General features: G+C 36.6%; 2 protein-coding genes across 5 annotated transcripts in view; both read left to right on the plus strand.

Annotated features, from left to right (window-relative positions):
• LOC149075442 (troponin C-like) overlaps window positions 1-5,910 on the plus strand; it is a 30,918-nt gene extending 25,008 nt beyond the window's left edge. The window contains exons 4-5 of the mRNA XM_089242788.1: window positions 146-397; window positions 5,749-5,910. Of these exons, the coding sequence (XP_089098914.1) occupies window positions 146-397; window positions 5,749-5,777 (281 nt within the window). The 3' untranslated portion in view covers window positions 5,778-5,910. The remainder of the gene's footprint in view (window positions 1-145; window positions 398-5,748) is intronic.
• Window positions 5,911-12,402: 6,492 nt separating this feature from the next.
• Dd (CTD nuclear envelope phosphatase 1-like protein dullard) overlaps window positions 12,403-17,892 on the plus strand; it is a 36,369-nt gene continuing 30,879 nt past the window's right edge. Inside the window, exons 1-3 of one of the 4 annotated variants that reach the window (XM_089242790.1) lie at window positions 12,403-12,487; window positions 12,608-12,694; window positions 17,335-17,401. In XM_089242790.1, coding sequence (XP_089098916.1) covers window positions 12,614-12,694; window positions 17,335-17,401 — 148 coding nt within the window. In that variant the 5' untranslated portion in view covers window positions 12,403-12,487; window positions 12,608-12,613. Of the gene's footprint in view, window positions 12,695-17,334; window positions 17,402-17,892 lie in introns of all 4 variants that reach the window. The other 3 variants (XM_089242792.1, XM_089242789.1, XM_089242791.1) reach the window with 3 other exon arrangements.

Below are 17,892 nucleotides of genomic sequence, written 5' to 3' on the forward strand. Positions count from 1 at the left end.
ACTAATTAGAGTAGTATGTTTCGAAGTTGAAAAAACACACACACGCACCTTTTTTTCATATTTCACACACACCCTAGTAGCAATTCATAGTTTTGTGCATAATCATGTGACGCTATTAAGAAACATTGATTTATTCGTATCGTAGGTAGTGGTGAGTTGGAATTTGATGAATTCTTAGCCCTGACAGCGCGATACTTGGTCGATGAAGATTCGGAAGCGATTCAGGAAGAACTACGAGAGGCTTTTCGGATGTACGATCGAGAGGGCAACGGATACATCAACGTGTCTGACCTGAGGGAGATTCTAAGGGCTCTCGATGACAAGCTCACTGAAGATGAACTCGATGAAATGATCGCTGAAATCGACACTGATGGAAGTGGAACGGTCGACTTCGATGGTAAGATAAATATTTGTCCACCTGTTTTTTTTTTTGTTTTTTTTTACTATCGTGTCGCATCTGAAGATAAATATGAAACGTCTGATTCACACTGACTTTCTGTTAATTACAGCATTTTGGCCAATCAGACGCAGAATATTTGTACCCAAATGAAAGGAAAAATTCGTTCAAAGTGATGAAAACTGCTTGTAGTTTGCCCGAAGAATTTCAGATTCATATCATTTTATATCTTCGTTATATCTCCATATTAGGATTTTTCATTAGCATTTTTCCCCCTACGGTAAATTTATAGTGTAAAGAACAAAAGAAATTCAATTTATCATGGAACTCGGGCTAGAGCCCTGTCAGCGCTCTCTCCCCTTTTATCTGAAGCCAGGTATAGCACAAGCCTGGGCATGGCCCCCACATCCTGGAATAGAGCCCTGGACTGGAGTTTTTGGCGGGTCTCCCCCTTCCCCTCCAACCCAGACTTTTGACAGGTGTTTCTATAATGAATTTATATCATAAAACAACAAATTATGATACAATTGTCTCGGAACCAAGATTGAAGCCCTGTCAGTCCAACCGTTGGGGAAAGCGTAGGCAGCATGTGCGTAGGCAGACCATAAAAAAATGGGAAGTAGGTGGAGTCAACTATACTCAATTAGCCGATTAAAATGGTGCACGAAATTTACAATTCGGAATTGGATCAAAATCATGAGCCAGAAGATAATCTCCAGCAAGTGATACAGTCTTCTAATGTTTAAAAAAAATCATTAAAAGCGTTATAAGCGCGGAAAAACATTTTAACTCTTTAATTGACAAGCATTGCAATACCCAGAGGAGAAAACTTTTGAGGGGTTATCTTAAGCAAATGAGGGGTTCTCTGCCACGATTTTCAGTGGCTTTTGAGGCGTGAATGCGGGCTGATCTCCCCGTCTCGCCACAGAGAGCAACATGCCTACAAACGGTACAAATATTCAATCATTACACTTCACTTCTGAAATATAGATGGCGACACAAAACACTAGATACGCACTCAGTCTTACACTTGCAGCACAATTCACTAGGTAGTAAATTTGCTCATGACGGTAGCCCTGGGTTGTACTAGTTTGAAAAAAAAAATGAGGTACCGTGAATTTCATTTCATGACAAAAAAAAATTTATTGTGGATATTTAAAAAAATATGGGATGGTTTTCCTTCAGGGGGAATACACTATTAATATGATTCACAGATATTTGAATAGTGTAAAAATGTCAGTTATTGTTTGCTAACTTGCTTTTCTATCATTGAAAAATGCACAGCAATATATTGCACAGCACAAATGCATGGCATTTCCCTTGAAAATGCAAGGGTGAAAAATTGAAAATAAGTCTTACTAAGTAGGAAAACGTGCCAGTGGGAACGTTATAAACGGGATCCAATGATGCCAAAAAAAGGTGGTTGGAGGAAATCAGTTCTCGTCATTCCGAAAATACCAGCATTAAATATTGAGAAATGCACATAGGCTATGTGCCACTAGGGTGGTCGAGTGGTCATAGTGGTGTACTCGCGCAGCATCTCCTATAGATAGGCCTCCGTGCGCTGCTCATGACGACAGCAAGTATTCCATCCTCACTCAAATATTCAGAGACAAAAATTCCGCTGCACGTGCTAGTATCATCATTGTGCGGAAAAGAAACGATCGGGCTCAGAATTGGCGATTTCTATGCCCCACATCCAATCACCATGCGGTATTTGTGAACAAACCAGGAAGATTCTGCTCCAGCATAGAAAGAAACGAAATAGGATGATGTGGTTCAAAATGTGGCAAACTTGCTAGTTGGGTTTAATGACGTTACAGATGAACTTAGCAACCGATGCAGAGGCCTTCTAACTCCAAGAGGTGCTAACTCGCGTCACCACCGTGGTGGTCAGATGACGTTGGTTTTCTCTGGTTCCAACTTTGAGGCGGGAATGCGAAAAAATCTCCCCGTTATAAAGTCTCGCCAGAACAGTATACTTATTCAATCATTACACTTCACTCACTTCTGAAATATAGATTGCAGCGCTAAAAAACCATACACAACACTATATACGCACTCAAATTGTTAGGCACACACATTAACACTTCCCGCAGGACCCACGCAGTAGTAAATTGCCCATGACGATAGACCGGAATTGCGCTCGGTTTGAAAGAAAGAAAAGTATAGACTATATATATAGAAAATTTATGAATTGAGAGATGCTAATCAGAGGTTTATGTTTACAGAGCATAAGTAATTTTTTTTAATATCGTTCATTCATTAAATAGTAAATAATTATACACTTTTCATGGTTGCGCTATCTGTGAACACCCCTCAGTAGTAGCCCCTATTATGGGTTGTTACTAAATTGCAAACCTTGCAACACTTTACATGCATAACTATACAAGTGAGACTAATGCTGTTAACATAATGAATATCAAAAACCAACACCGCAATTTCCAAAAATAAGAAAATTTTAATAATTGCAATACACAACTTTGATCACAATCCACAAATGTACACTAAATAAAAATAAGTGGTGTAGCTTATAAGTTTGCGAAAAGGAATAAATGAGAATGTATGCGAATATATGCGGTTAACATGAATATACATGGGAATAAATGCGAGTACATATTCAAATAAATGCGGGTTACCATATTTCAACAGATTACTGAAATGATTAAAAAATATATACATCGATTTTTTTTTTCTTAGTATTCAAAGCTAGTTCATTGTTCAGGTCTGGGATGCGTTGTGGGAGATCTATGGTCATATTCGACGATGTTCCGATGATCTAAGCCATTCGAAATGCGCAGTTACGAGTTCTTTGATGATATAATGATACATCCAGATCTTTTCTGATAATCTTTCCTCTCACGTACCATGGCGCTTTGGCGAATCGTCGTAGTATAATATTTCGTTGTTGCCTTTGTAGACTCTTCATGTTTCTTCTACTGGGCCCTACTTTCTTCATATGCCCACACTGGGGCAGCATATGTCAAAATGGGTCTGATGATGGGGTCATAAACAAGATGACCTCGTTCTGTAGTGAAAGTCTTGCTTTAGGAAACGTGATTCGTGAAAGCATTCCTGCAGTTTGTGATGCCTTATTTCTTACATAGGTTAGTTGTGGAGCAAAGGAGAGAGTTATCTAATATGCACGCAAGGTATTTAACAGTGTCGCTTCTCCTCAACACAGAGTTTCCAATGGATATTGAGTTCTTTGGAAATTTATATCTTCTAGTGAACAAAATGTATTTACATTTTTGATGATTTAGCTTGATGTCATTTTTCTCACACCATTCCTCGACAACTTAAATTTATTCTTGAAGAGTTTTGGGGAATTTGGCTCCTTTTACGTGGTTTGTCATGGTGATCGCGTCATCAGTAAACAATTCCAGCATACCACGCTGGGAAGGGGGCTGGAAAATCATTAATGTATAGAGTGAATAGCAGCGGCCCCAGGACAGATCCCGTGGAACCGACACTCTTATCAGTCTGACTGAAGAGAGGCAGCTGCCGTTCTTTACTTGGAACTTTCTTTTTGAGAGGTAACTGTTGAGAAAAATGATCGGGTAGGTTTACATCAATTAATTTAGCAATGAGCGTGGTATGATTCATTTTGTCGAAAGCTTTGCAAATGTCCAGGCATAGTGCACATACAGTCTTTGTAGTTAAAGGCAGTCATGACAAATTCACTGACTCTGTGAAGCTGACCCTGTGCTGCTCGGCCCGAAGAAAGTTATGAGATGACAGGAGTTGAAAGCTGAAGAATTAGATTGTATTCATATCCAATGGTAGATGTCCTAAGATTATATCAACTGATACTTGATTACATCGAATTTTTCTATATTTAAATTTAACTGCCATAATTTTATCAATATTATAATTTGAATACGATTTTTTCTAAAAAAAAAGTGATAAATATATTCATATAATACGCATTAATTCAAAAATTAATGCTTTAATGCAACAGTATAGGACGCTAATAAAACTTTTTATTTCTGGCAGTGCAGTTGAATCAATAAATTTTTCATTGTTCCTTTTCGATCTCTTAACCAAGGTACATATGATTCTGGTTACTAAACTAACATATTTGAGTTTCAAATCCCCCACCATTTCACCATCACCTGCAATGAAGAAAACCAGACTGAAGGCAAGTACTTCCCGAGTAGCGCCGTGGTAAGGTGCTCGTCTTCCACTATGAAGGTTACCATCAAGGTCCATGGGTTTGAATCCGGGCATGGAACGTTAGAAGCGAGTTGACCTACCGGACCTGGGGCGACCACCGATGGATGGACCCTTCATTTCCCACTCAACTCCTTTGGTTGAAAATTGCCGTATGGGAATATATGGCCTGTGTGCGGTAAAGCAGACTGGAGGCAATAAACTTAATACGTGGCACGTTCAACCCCTATTCGCACGTTCTGTGTATTCGGCCAATATACCTTGAATCTAAGGATTGAAAATTAAAAGACAATAATAATTCTTTTTGAAATTCTCAATGCTAAAAACATCTGAATTCCACCGAATATGAGCTCTAAAATTCACGCGTAAACATAAAACAACGTCGAAATACGAATTTACAGCAGGAAAAATTCAAAAAAAAGTATTTTTATAACAAAAAAATAGTATTAAAATAGGTAAAAAAAGGCAGTTTGTCTCAACTTCCGGGCTCTCATACAAATACAAGACCACAACAGGCAAAATGCGCAACGAGGTGGCTGAGAAAAAGATGCCCATAACAAATATTGGTGTCATATATTTAAAAAAATATAGCAACCCAATTAAAACTGCAATCATAAAAACTGAAGACTATATACACCTGACTATATAACCTATCATTATTTTTCTGTTTTCTGTACTTAACATACTCGCATCGGGCTTTTTTTCCGAAAACGTCCATATAAATCGGGATATTTTAGTAATATAAAGATATTTCAACATAAATGTGTATTAAAATTGTCATAATTATTTTTGCAATTAATATATTTTATGGTGCGAAATTTCAAATGAAATATAATGTAAGTAAATATATGCACTAACAAAATATATACCACTGTAAATACATACGTATATAATCCATTATCTACGAATTTATCAGGAAAGCGCACGTCTTTCGCAAGACGAGAATCTTCGTTCCCCGATGAAAATCTGTTAACATTACATTTAAATGATGTAATGAAACTCGCATTACTCTGTTATGTAGTTGAACATGTTTTAATCAAATTTTTAATTAAAATGACTATCTACATATTATTTCTCACAACGTGGATTTATTATTCCTTTTTATAATGATGATGCTTTCAAAATAATTTCGAAAAATTCATAAAAATAATCATTTTTTTTTTGTCCCATTTTAACAGAATTTATGGAAATGATGACTGGGGATTGAAGCATTTGAACTGTAAATCGAAGTTTATGAGATCGCCTCACAGATCGCTGCATTTATGATAACTGAAATGAAAATCGTTGCTACGTGCGTTGAGTTGTGAAATAAATAAATAAAAACATTTCGTTCAATATAATTTCGTTGAAAATTTTCTTTCTGGCGTGCAAATCTACTTGAGTACTGAATGTTCAGGAAAATTCCTTCGTTTCGAATGCTAAACAATTTTTTTAATAAAATACTTATATTTGCTAATTGCAAAATGCTTGCTCAACATTACTACTTAACCGAACATGCACACCTCGTACACATTCCTTTACAGAATTTCTAACGAATCGGTAAGTGACGAAATGTGTGTTCTGAGTGCATGTGTTCTAGGGTTATCAGCATGGCCCTACATCCTGCAACAGGTCCCCTAGAATGGGACCTCTGGCAGGGGCCCCGTGCCAGACTTTTCGCGGGCCCCAGTACAGTAAATTTTTAGCGTGAAAAACCGATGCCGGCTAACGTCAAGCGTTGGACGGGAAGAGGGCGTGGTAGCCCAGGTGGATGAGATATTCGCCTGAAGTACCAAAGGATGTTTAGAGGTGTCGCGAGTTCTATACCCGATTCGAACTTGTCAGAAAGTTTTCGGTCGTTAGGGTACAACAGACCAAAGAAAAAGATTGCGACCTCAGGGAATCCAACACAGAGGGGTTAGAGCACTAACCTCTCGGCGAGAAATAAAAGATTGCCGTCGGAATGGGCAAAAAATTGTAGGTCCCGGTCAAATTAGCCCTTAGGTGCAGGAAATGTCAGTGGTGTGACAAAAATGATCAATAATCAGTGGGAGGGAAGAGATTACGCAGATTTGGGAGATGGATTTTCATTTGCCTCCAGACGGAATTATATTCCTTTGGCCCCCATCTAATTGGCTGCGCAGAAAATACCAACCCATTAATATAAATACTTTCCGAAATCATAGCACTAGATTTCAATATCAGGTACATGAAGAACCAAGGCAGTTCTAGTGTGGGCGCATATGTTGAAAAATGACCTGGGTTAAATGGATCTCTTACTTCTTCCATTCAAAAATGAATAAAATGGATGAAACACGCTCAGTGTTTGATTTCTTAATAAATACCGTCTGTTGAAAAGCGTCACCTAAAACAATATAGTGTTCACATTAAAAGAGTTTCTCATTTTATTTGTAAAAAGCAATTGGTGTTCTTTGTTGGTATAGTGGCTTCATCTGTTGCGAACATAGGTGGTTATATGACGTTGTTAAGAGGGTGCGCACATGTGTCCCCCCCCCCTTTTTTTTTAGTTCCAAAATCTGATAACCCCCGTATGGTCCCCCTAACATATTCATGTTGTCCAAGTTGTGCTTGTTTCATATCTTTGCCGGTAATGCCATCTGCTTCCATATTTTCAAGTGAAGAAGGTGAAATCTTCAGATAGTAGGCAATAGATAATAATAAATATATAATAATAAATCAGTGGTATTAGCTTGCTAAATTCCTTCTATAAACCGCTTCGGAAGAGGGGAAATTAAATTTTATTCTTTGATATTTAACCACTTCACGTACAATGTTTTGGCAAGAAATTTAGATTATCTCTATTTGACGAATCGGTGATAAATCTGATAACCTTGTTCTAACCTAACCATACGTTAGAAAAACGAATAAGGAGAGGGAACAAATATATAAAAGGAAAAATTATAATAGATAAGGTAGATAAGAGGATATTTTTCGTTTAGATTCCCCTTTACACAATAGCCCTACGTGTGTTTTTTCACTCTTTCGTGTATAGAACGATATATTATATATGTAGAAAATGCAGTAGAAATAAAGAAGTCAGAGAAATAAGGAAAAGAAAAAACAAGGGTTGCTATGTATATAATGATTCACGATGGTGATGAGAGAGGAAAGAAAACACAGAGAACTTGTTTGGATTTATTCTACTTTGGACGTAATATTACACCCGTTATCTTAAAAAGGTTAAACATTATACCTATGATAATTTTACAAACCAATTTATTTAAGATTTTGTCTTTTAACAAAAAGCAGCTTAGCCACCACTGCATCGGACTGAGTGCAGCAAAGGAATCAAATCGATTTATGAAACAAATAACGAATTGAAATTTATTCAAATCTGTCCTGATGAGAGAGGAAGATGTTAAAAATTTTCTACAGCTTGACTCTTCGCTTGGCCTACTTTATTATACAGAGTATTTTAGTTAGGAAATAAAATATGGCCACAATAAATAAATAAATAAATTTTCAAAATTACTCTGATTCCACACTATCAATTCCCTGTTTATGAAGAGAAGATTTGAAAATTTATTTAAAAATAACGTAAAAAGTGGAAAGTTTTCCCCTTCATTAAGTTCACAAAATGAGTATGAATATTTTATGAAACAATAGGGCGGCCATACACCCGGTATTTCCCGGGACAGTTCCGGTTTTTTTGTTGTTTTAGTTATCCCGACTTTTACACAAAAATGTCCTCGTTTTTCAGGTATTTCCAGCGAAGACAACTTGACTTTTTATTCTTCAAATCAGCGATTAAAATTATCTTCCCAACTCAGACATTACATTTCGATAATTACGACTACAAATACGAATATTCATCTCGCATATTTGTCATGTTTTTTTTTAATTGATTGCAATTTGAAGTGGCGCTTCATTTCCCGCAATTGGTGACTTTTCTGCGATTTACCCCAAGGAGATTATTATTATTCTTTCCTCCATGGATTTACCCACAAGTTGGCAACTTTGCTTACTTTCGGCACCATTTTTGGCAATAATTGGCATTGTCCCGTATTTTCCCATATTTCGAAACCCTGTTTCCCATATTTGTCTTCACAAAACCTATGAAACAAGGTAATTTCTAATAAAAACACATTGTAACTTGTGCTGCCATCCAACGACGGATCAAGACACTACAACTTTTCTTACATGTCAATAGAGGGCAGTACGTATTTCTGAGAATTCATCAAACGTTAACACGCTAATGTAAAAGATAAATCCCGTTTTTGCTTTCTTTAATCAAAAATTGTACTTTAAAGCATTGATGAGCCATTGTCACAATAGTTACAAAAACAAATCACAGCATTTAATCGGTCATCGATATAGTAACCATACATCCCTTTTTTTCTCAGGGTTTGCAATCCCAGTTTTTTCGCAAATTTTTACAAAAATGTCCCGATTTTTACCATCTTACAAACAAAGTTTACTTTAATACTTGAAAAATTTTATTTTCATCAAAATCGTTGGCGCAGGTAATTTTCATAACTCAATATAACTATGATTTAAGGAATTGACATTTATTTCCAGTGGTATTTTCTCCAAAACATTGCACATATTTGCAACACTTGAGTTATCTGAAGTTAGTTGAAGGATTTTGAAATGTTTTAAAGTATAAAGTGAGGCAGTATTTCTCAGCATTACATAAACCATACAGAGTATGCAAAAGAATTGGGTTATTTTTTTGTGAAAAGCTCTTGTTGCTTTTCGCATTAAACAGGTAGCTGTGAACAAGTTCTAATTCATTCAATATATTTTATTTGACATGTTATGCGATAAGAGTGTATACGGTTTTTTTTATTGTATATTTTGCAGAACAAACACATTTTGCTGGAGAGAGCACAAAGTGAAACTAAACAAGCATGAGAAAATGTTCTGGTAGCAGTCTTTTTCCTTCACTTCAAGAAAAAGGTTGGGTAGGGGATGAAAAAATAAATTTAAACCGATTAATGAGAAACAAAATACTCGGAATTTTCGAATCACCACAAACTAATTTACTCTGAAAATTTTTTTAAATCCTGAGGATTGAAAACAGATATTTTCGTGGTATTTTAGAAAATTTTGGTTAGTTTTGCGTAATAAATGGAAATATCGCCGTCACTGGGCGACTTGACAGGGCGCCGTCACTGGGTGACGGGACATCGTCAGTTGGCGACAACTGACGATGGCCCGTATTTTTCTCGAGGAAATGTGATCATCGTCACCCTTATGAGTCATTTATTTAGTTCCTACCGAAAACATTCCAAGTCTGTAGACCAGCGGTCTTCAACCCAGTGTTCATGAATACTCATCAAGATGTGTGATTCAAGCATCAAAATTCAATTTTACGCCTCCAAATTTTGTTGAGGAGTGAAAATATTTCAGGTAATTCTTCAAATCTTAGGTAATTTGTTCTTTAATAATTATTTCTCACTGATAAAAAATGTACTACTCTTTTCAGAAAAATACCCCTTAAAAATTTTGAAAGGAGTAAAATCACTCCTCTCAAAAAAAAAAAAAAGTTTAAATTTGTATAACACCAGTATCGCGGGCGCGTTATGGGCGTGGAGTAACCCTGCACCAAAGTGTCACTTTTATAAAAGAATGAAATACTGACTGATGCAAACATACAGTGAAAAAAAAAGTCCGTTGCAACTACAATTCACAGTCAGAGGGAAAATCATCGGTCGGGCATTCTTGTTTTTATAAACGTATAATAGTTAATTATAAAAATATAATTGTTTGGACTATAGAATAGATAAATGGGGGGGGGGGATTATATAAAAATTTACCTTTTTCTCTCCTTTTATTTCGAACTACTTTTGTTGAAATATGCATTTACAGTTGATTGCTTATGGCTTATACACGTACAGCTTGAAAAATAATGTCAGCACGTCAACTCATAATTATTGAGTTATGAAAATTTCCCATATCACCGTTTTTGATTAAAAATAACAAATTCAAGAAAACTCCGACTAAAAAATGGGAAAAACCGGAACATTTTTGCAAAAAAGTCGAAACGGCCAGAAAAACAGAAAGAACCCGGAACTGTCCCAGAAAAGCAAGATTTATGGCCGCCCTGGGCATTTATAACCTTTTTTCACTTCAGGAAAAGTTTAATCCTCACAGCGACAATCCCGAGGGAGAGATAGAGAGGGAGAGAGATATCTTGTCTTCTTAAAACTCATTTCCAATCCCTAGCGCCCAGCTAGCTCTGTAGAGAGCTTTGCCTGATAATAACATGCCCCCCCCCCCAATCCTGTCAATCAACTGCCAGTGGGTGGATTCAGCTGTTGTTCAAAGTTAGATAAAACCATGAGTAAATCTGCCCCGGCTAAGGAACGAGGGATTAGGTCAGCGGGTGACCAAACGAGTTACCTAGGAAATTTTCAAGCATGTAAGTGACCAAAAGAGCGACCTAGAGAACCAGGGACCATGTCACTGAGCAGGCAAATGCGTGACCTCGGGATTTTATGACGAAAATAGTGTGCAGGCATGTGAGTGCGTAAAAGAGTGACCGGAATATCGGAAGAGCGGATTATCGGATAAAAATAGTGTGGGATCAGGCCCGTGAGTGATCGTAAGAATCGCCTAGAGCGAGCATGTGATCAACTAAAACAGAGTATAAGCATGCGATCAACAAAAACTGTGCAAGCATTTCCATATATTTAGAGCATATTTTGCCACTTTTTCAGTGCATATAATCCGGGCTCTAGTCATGATCATTGTCAGGGCCGCAACCAGCAAGAAAAATCGACTCTGTCACCCTGGGTCAGTATCAATTTTGACCGCCTTTTCCTCGTAATTTTTAACGGGAAAAAATAAACTTTCACCCTTCGTGGTTCAGCGTCCGCCGTCCGGGGCACCAGATCCTTCTGCCCTACCGTAGTTGCGGCCCTGATCATTACTTACACGCATACCCTAAAGAAGAAGCATAACGAGGCAACTTTGATTAAGAAATTAATTTGAAATTCGTTTCTGACGCTCCAGAGTACATTCTTGATTCTGGTGTAGAAATTTTCAGAAATGTTTGTGTCTAACTAAAGCTTAAGCTGCCGCACCCCTTGCACCCTCGCTAGCGCCGCCCCTGGCTTAAAAGATTGATCAAGAAAGTGTGCAAGCATGTGAGTAACAAAAAGAGGGACTTAGAGACAGGCATATTTATAGGGGTAGCGATGGGAACTGAGTAGGTTATAGCCTAGGGCGGTAAATTTGAGGAATTTGAGGGGAAAATTAGACTGGTATAGCAGAAGAGCGAAAAAATTTGTGTAGGCCACAGGTGGAAAAATCATAAATGCGCCTCTGGTAAATTCAATACGCAATTTGCAATATAGAATATTAAAACAATGTTCCGAGAAGTCATTGAGAGAGTGATAGTTTTATGCCAAAAACTATTGTAAATTATGTTTGAAGAATTTCTCTGATGCTTGTTGAGGTTTAAAATGACCTGCTCATTACCTCGGAATGGATAGTAGTAGTCGTATTTGTGGACGTGAACGTTACTCAGATAAAATCAACTAACTCGTCTCCCAAATAATAAAAAAAAATAACTACGTGAGCAAAGACTTCTTTCTCTTGAGATGTGTTCGTAAACCGAATCTTTCCCATTGTTCGCAAACCAAGACGTTCGTAAACCATGTTTTTGTCGAGAAAATATGGTCAAGTAAGTACTACAACGCGCAGAGCTCTCTTCAACGTATTCTCAAATCAACAAAATTTTATCACCAGGCGATAGACAAATATTTAAAACCGTTTTTTTGATTCGTCAATTTTTCCGATCTCTCGTCAGGTAGGTCGCAGCTTGGAAGGAGATTGGTCAAAGTTAAAAATATCCCGAGAAGATAAATATAGCAAAGTGCACGAGTGGCACCATTTGATGAGGCTTCAGCAATGGCGGCGACTCTCCGGCGCTCTCTCTCTCTCCATGTCAGCTAGTGCTGTAGTTTGTTTGTAAATATATATTTAACGGGGAACGGTGTTTCCACATTTCATAATTATCATTGTTATATATATTATATATTTTTTAATTTATTCACACATCCTTGTTCTTCGTTACAAATGTGGAAACAGTTACAAATGGGCATTCGTGCTTTTCTTTTGGTGGCATCAAAGATATGGAGTTTTATATGTTACGTTATTCGTAAACAGGTTAGAACGGTAAGCCTTATTACATTTACACACACAAACACAACAATCAGCCCCTAAATATTAAACTAATTGTCCCCTCCCCCTTAAAGAGCAATGCTAATTATATGTACCTATTTATATGCAGTCACTAATATATAAAATAATACACATTGGTTTTAGTGCTAGTTGCAAGGGTGAGATTTCTTCCACTGATATTTTAATTTCTGTTAATTAACAAGTCTGAGTTTCGTTGTATAAGAGTGAGAATTCGTATAATTACATGTGTGGGGGATCATGTTCTAGTCATTAGCTCATTCTTTCTGTTTGAGATGGGGCATTTGAGCGCACGAATTTTTGGGGCAATCAATCGAGAACTATTGGTAACAATTTCGATTACAAATATCTATAACCAAAATTATACAGCGATAATCCTGCATGATAGTACTGGATGGTCCTGGCATTATTCCCATTTAATAATTCCCTATATAAGGTATACATTCCCAAGTATTTGATTGCTTCAAAACTGATATTTCACCATATTTCTCACTGACACAAAAACATTGTTTTGTGTGGTTTCTATCATCCCGCATGTAACCCCAGCAAATAGCACTAAATCATTTCTGGTGATGAAATAAACTAACAGCTAAACAATGGTACACTGTATAGCCTACTAGGAGAATTTACCTGTTCAATATATTCCACAAATACACTTTATTCTGTTCTCTTGAGCATCATTATATAAGAGTGCATCTACTTGCTCATGCTGACTTTGACTGAGATAAGTAAAGTGGAGGATACACATACGGAACTGGATATTTATGTGGTGTACAGCAGTACACCCCAGTGATGCCATGCTGCTTGCCAAATTTTTTAGAGACACATGATACCAGACATTTATTTATTGATTTACAATAAATCTGATTGAGTCACCTCACCAGTTTCCCGTATCTTTTGAAAATAATAAAAGAAAAATAATTATCACATCTATTACAATTAGCATGATTGCGATTTCGCTTTTGTTTTGTCGGCCAGTGGGCATGCTTCACTCACTGATCACCACCCCACGCAGCAAGTACATTATAACCCTTCACCTCTGAATATAAGTAACCAGTCAAATCCAGTTATAATAAACTCCAAGAGACCGGAGAAATCACTTTGTTAAAACAAAAAAAATTCTGTTATAAAATAATTCCAAGTCTTTGCATTGTTCCTATGTAAACTTATCTGGAGGATTAAAAAAAATTTTAGTTAAAATGAGATTTTTGCTATAACGGTATTCGTTAAAATGAGATTTGACTGTAGCTAAAATATCCAGCACTGTCCGGGTTTTCTTCAATGAGTCTTTTTCAATCACGTGATATCTCCCTCTTTCTTTGAGCGACATACAAACCGTGTCGAAGGTAACCAATATGAGGACTTCCAGCGCGACTTGTGAAAGAAACATCTAGATTTAAAGAAACGTAGAAATGAATATTTTTTCCCTTTTTTAAGGGGTGCTATGTATTTCGATTTCCCCCCCCCCCCCTTTGAACTTAATTAAAGCTGTGGAATTTTTTCGATATGATGTACTTTTTACGGGCCCGTAATTAATTTTAAAACATCCTAAACTATATAAATTTATGCAGTTGATATTAAAAGACAATACGAAGACATTAATTTTCATACTTGAGAAGATGTAAATAAAAAGTCTGACATCAATGTTATTGTATGGATATCAAACTCAAAAGTAGGTCCAGCTAATTACTTCATATTTAATTTTCTGGGCTTCGTATATATCTCGAATCGAACTCAATATTTCAAAAATTTAGAATTCAATACAATTTTTAAAATTGTTGATGTTCCTATTTGGAACAGCTGTCATATGGTCCGCCACTTGGCGATTATTTGGTGCCACACATGTCTGATGGCCCAACGAAGAGTCGCCAAAGCTGTCAGACACTACGGACGCTGAAAAAAAACATCAGCGTGCAAAACATAATAGAAACCACCAAGCATAAAAATCGAAAAAAATATCAATTAAAAAAAATTACACCTGGCTCATATTTTTAATAATAAAAAGGATTTTATTCATCCATTGTCATGCCTTCCGTTTTATCGGTTTATTATTTAAAATGAACCTACAGAATTTTTCATGCCCGGATCCGTTTATTTAAAAAAAAGGGTCCGGGTTTTAGTTTTAATACATAGAATATTTATGCCCGGAATTCCTTATGCCCCGATCTTTTTATTATTAAAAATATGGGCCAGGTGTAATTTTTTTTAACTGATATTTTTTTCGATTTTTATGCTTGGTGGTTTCTATTGTGTTTCGCACGCTGATGTTTTTTTTCGACGTCCGTAGTGTCTGACGGCTTTGGCGAATCTTCGTCGGGCCATCAGACATGTGTGGCACCAAATAATCACCAAGTGGCGGACCATACGACAGCTGTTCCGAAATTTAAACTGATGAGCCACTTTGAAGAAAGGGCATTCAAAATTGTGGCTGGAGCAGCATATTTATTGACAAAAAATAGGGTGTTGCCCTGGAATGAAAATTTTTTTCTTCGCTGGTGAGCCAAATGGAAAGACTGGTGGGCCAAAAACCCCAGCAATTAATATGTTAAAGGCTTATTTATCAATTCTTGAACATCTACTTGTCACTAATGTGCATTTGCTTTTATAATCGACACACAGAAATGTCACTTTTTGTTCTGCCCACCAAATAAATGTCCTGCTCTGTATACATATGCACGGCGAATAAATAACTGCACCAAACTTTTGCTTTTATTTTTTCCTCAGACACCAAGTTCCAGTTGTGACTGCAGCGCCATACGTATCAGCCTTTCACAATAATAATTCCTAGAGACGCACAAGTCTCGTTTGTTGTGCCAACTACGATTTGATCCATCAAAGTGAAAAATTCAACTAGTGCTCGTTGCTTGGTTTGCAATGAACTATTTTGTGACATCTGTGCATATTGGCGTCAATCCAAAGAATAATATCGAGTCACAACATATTTCAGAGATTGTGGCCGAAAAAATATATTACCAGTCATTTTCAACTCAATTAGACATCAAATCGAAATAAAAATGTTAAAATTCAATATTCTCATCATAATTAAGTCAAAGCATATTTTTTAAAGAAAATTTAGCAAATATTCATCACATAATAAAGCAAAACTCGCTCACCCCCATTGAATGAATTGAATAATAAAGCATAAAAGCAATTAAACAGGACTTGGACTTCCCACTATTGCCATTTCTACATCTGTTATCCGAAAGGGCTAACTTCACTTTAGCGCCTTTCTGCTCACAAAAAACTACATTCTTTCTTGAAACCCTGAAAAGGTGTATGTGAATCTCTCTGCCCCAAAGCAGAATGTGCCAAAATCTGTGACGTACGTCGCAGAACAATTTGGAAGAATTTAAGAAAAAGTGCAATAAAACACTATTACATGTATGGAAATTTTTACCGCAGAACATTTCCAGTCAGGATGGCTAGTCGCAGAACAGTGCTAAACATTCTGCTTTGGGGTCTCTCTGTTTATCACATCTTCAGGTTTTTTTGTTTCCCCCCCCCCCCCACATATATTCTGAGTAATGGCGGCACATGACTAGAATCCAATATGATTGGTCGGAGCTGGACAAATCAGGAAAACATTTTCAGTGACAACAAAATTTTTACCAGAAGAAAATGGTTTAAAATAATTCCGCTTTTGACTTTTTCGGGACAGTGCCCCCCACTCATGCTCGCAGATATGCTGCTGCAAATTCCAAACATTTTGTGTGCTACTCTCAGCCTGCAATTTAGTAACCACAAGCAGAAAATTGTAGGGGCCAATAACAGTTTTTTAGTTGCCATGGTGACCTGACGCCTGAGTTTGTCCAGTCCTGTGATAGGTCCCAAAATTAAAAGCAAAAAATATGTGAAAATGTTGTGGATACAAATGCTAATTCCGTTCTTGTGCCATGACAATTTATATTATCTACAAGCAAAAATGATTGCCTCGCAGTTGAGATTTGTGGGAAAGAATTTAGGAATATTCTAATTTTTCTCTGATTAATATATTTTAAATGACTATACTATTCTCAAGTATTTAACTTTTAATTTGAATATTTTAAGGTAAGAATTGCGCTCATGACAACATTGATGCTAGGGTTTAGGCTATGGTCGAATTTTGCGAAAAATAATGGTAGCCACTTTTGCAAAAATGCGTACAGAGGTACGAAATAAGTAGACATCTAACCATCAATCATTAGTATTATAGCATTTTCCTAAAGCTTTCTTCCCCCCCCCCCCCCCATTTACATTTTGCTAAAGGAATTTTTATCTAGCTTAAACCCTGGTTGATGCGGAAAGTTCGGAATATTATTCAAGGAAAGAAATTTATTGCATGCAAAAAAAATGTAAATGAGCTTACATTTAATAAATAAATTAATTAATTAAATTGTGTATTTCATTTTTTAATTTATAATTATTTTTACGGTTTTACTGTATATAGTGTATATGCGTTGACCTAGAGTGCCAAAATTGCCAAAAATAAAAGACTTTCAACCAGAATGACCTGAATTCTAAAAAACCACATATTGTATTCCTTAATTATGTGATGTTAGATCATATTTGTTGTGCTCCAATAACAATTAATGTAATATTTTGTTTACTGCTGACTTTGACTATTCCATCATTTCTAGGTCGTACAGCACCAGACAATTAAATATGATATCTGCCCGCTATCGCCATTATCAAAACATCGTCTGAGTGAGTGATTTTAAAATTTGTTTATTCTCGGTATTGTATTAGTTTAATGTGTTTAAAATTATGTGCATTGTGCTAAATTTAAAAATAATTCTCAAACCCAGCTGCTTAACTAACCCTTAACTGGCATGGTGGGGTCATCTTGACCCCACGCATTGTTAATCTTGCCAACCCTTGAGAAAGAAATTCATGTGGACCATCTTATTTTCAGTACCTTTCAGGCTAGATGTTTACACATGTTTGACAAATTTATGACGTTTTTCTACTTTTTCCTCCCTCTATATCATTGATCATAGTTCTGTGTGGCCAAAATGACCCCATCACACCACTTGCGTAAGGCTTTTATGTCTGATGGCTGCAGTGTTCTGATCGAAATGGAGTCTTGAAAGAGCGACAGTTTTCTCGATAATGGTTTCAGATTAATCATGAAATATTGGCTATCCGAGGTTGAGCATGAGGATAGTGTTAGTGGATTTTACGTAAGATCTGTGTGA

This window comes from Pholcus phalangioides, unplaced genomic scaffold (assembly GCF_987345545.1).
Source record: "Pholcus phalangioides strain wild (caught in Gottingen) unplaced genomic scaffold, Ppha-v1.0 ptg000015l_1, whole genome shotgun sequence".
NCBI classification, from domain to species: Eukaryota; Metazoa; Arthropoda; class Arachnida; order Araneae; family Pholcidae; genus Pholcus; species Pholcus phalangioides.